The following is a 1,326-nucleotide window of genomic DNA, read 5'->3' as shown; positions in this document are numbered from 1 at the left end:
TTAAAAAAAATCTCATATATTAAAAATAAACACTCACACATTTATACTAATATATATAAAAAACAATAACACTCAAGATCTCTCACATACACCTGGCCCTCCCTTGAGAAAGTAAAGCCAGTACCAGCTTTGATACTATATTAAAAAAATTATATAACTATGTTGTGTCACCTCGCCAGCGTCGTATCCGTTTTGGAGGACAAATATTACCTGGACCTCCCTTGAGGAAGTAAAGCCAGTACCAGCTTTGATACTATATTAAAAAATTTATATAACTATGGTGTGTCACCTCGCCAGCGTCGTATCCGTTTTGGAGGACAAATATTACGGTCTGGCCGCCGTTGCGAAGAGCATCAACCTCATTAAAGGAAAGAGGATAACGACCTTGGTGCTGCTTATATTTTTCTTAATCATTGACGGAATAATTGTTTGGCTTTTCCGGTATACAGTCGTGGAGGGGCGTAGCCATGGACTGAGGACAGCGACGAGGGCTGTGAACGGAGCACTTCTTCTTGGTTTGCATTGTTTTGTTAATGTGATGTGGATGTTGACGCAGAGCCTGTTCTACTTCGTCTCTAAATCGTGTCACCATGAGAGCATAGATGATTATTCATCTTTCAAAGTTCATAACGTGGATGACTATGAGCCTCTAAAGACCAGCAACATTCAATTGGAGCATCTACACGCAGATATGATATTAGATATAATCTGGTATTTTCATGCACTGGTTTGCTTGAGCAGTAGGGAGTATTCTGTCATCTTCTTCTTTAATATTATGTTTTCTTCTTATGTAGTAGCATGCGTATCCTTTTATTGGTCAGCATACAGACTATTGATATCACCTTGTATTCGTGCAGCTAGATGTCTGCAAAACGATATGGTTGTACCAGCACGACAAAAGTTACACATATTTGAGGAAGTGACATAATACCCTCATAGGATTCTGTTATTATGATTATTGGACATTTTTGTTAATTTTATGATTATGATTATTAGATATATATTATTATTTATTTATTTATTTATTTTTTTATTTTTTTTGATTTAGGAATTATAAATTTTAGTATTGTATAATCTTAAAGTTTATAATTTTATTAATAAATTTAATATATTAAAAGAAAAAATATTTATATATGTACAGTTTAATGTAAATAATAAAAAATCTTAATCTATTTAATGAATCAAGCGTAATGAATTGAATCTAAATGTAAATAGAGAAATTTGATGGACTATCAAAAGAATATCATGTAGAGAGAGAATTTATAAGACTTCAATTTTTTAAATCTTATTTTGAAATTTTTACCATTATGTTTATTTAGATTTTTT

General features: G+C 31.9%; 1 protein-coding gene across 1 annotated transcript; it reads left to right on the top strand.

Annotated features, from left to right (window-relative positions):
- The first annotated feature begins 277 nt into the window (after positions 1 to 277).
- On the top strand, positions 278 to 923 carry LOC149219223 (uncharacterized). Its single transcript, XM_089386751.1, has 2 exons — positions 278 to 727; positions 858 to 923. The coding sequence occupies exons 1-2, from the start codon at positions 278 to 280 to the stop codon at positions 921 to 923; spliced, it is 516 nt and encodes a 171-aa protein (XP_089242877.1).
- Positions 924 to 1,326: the final 403 nt, after the last annotated feature.

Source organism: Pinus tabuliformis, chromosome Q (assembly GCF_031772625.1).
Source record: "Pinus tabuliformis cultivar Carrire ecotype Pingquan chromosome Q, CPIR1, whole genome shotgun sequence".
Lineage (NCBI taxonomy): Eukaryota > Viridiplantae > Streptophyta > Pinopsida > Pinales > Pinaceae > Pinus > Pinus tabuliformis.
The sequence above is the reverse complement of the archived record's forward strand: the minus strand, read 5'-3'. Positions and strand labels throughout refer to the sequence as shown.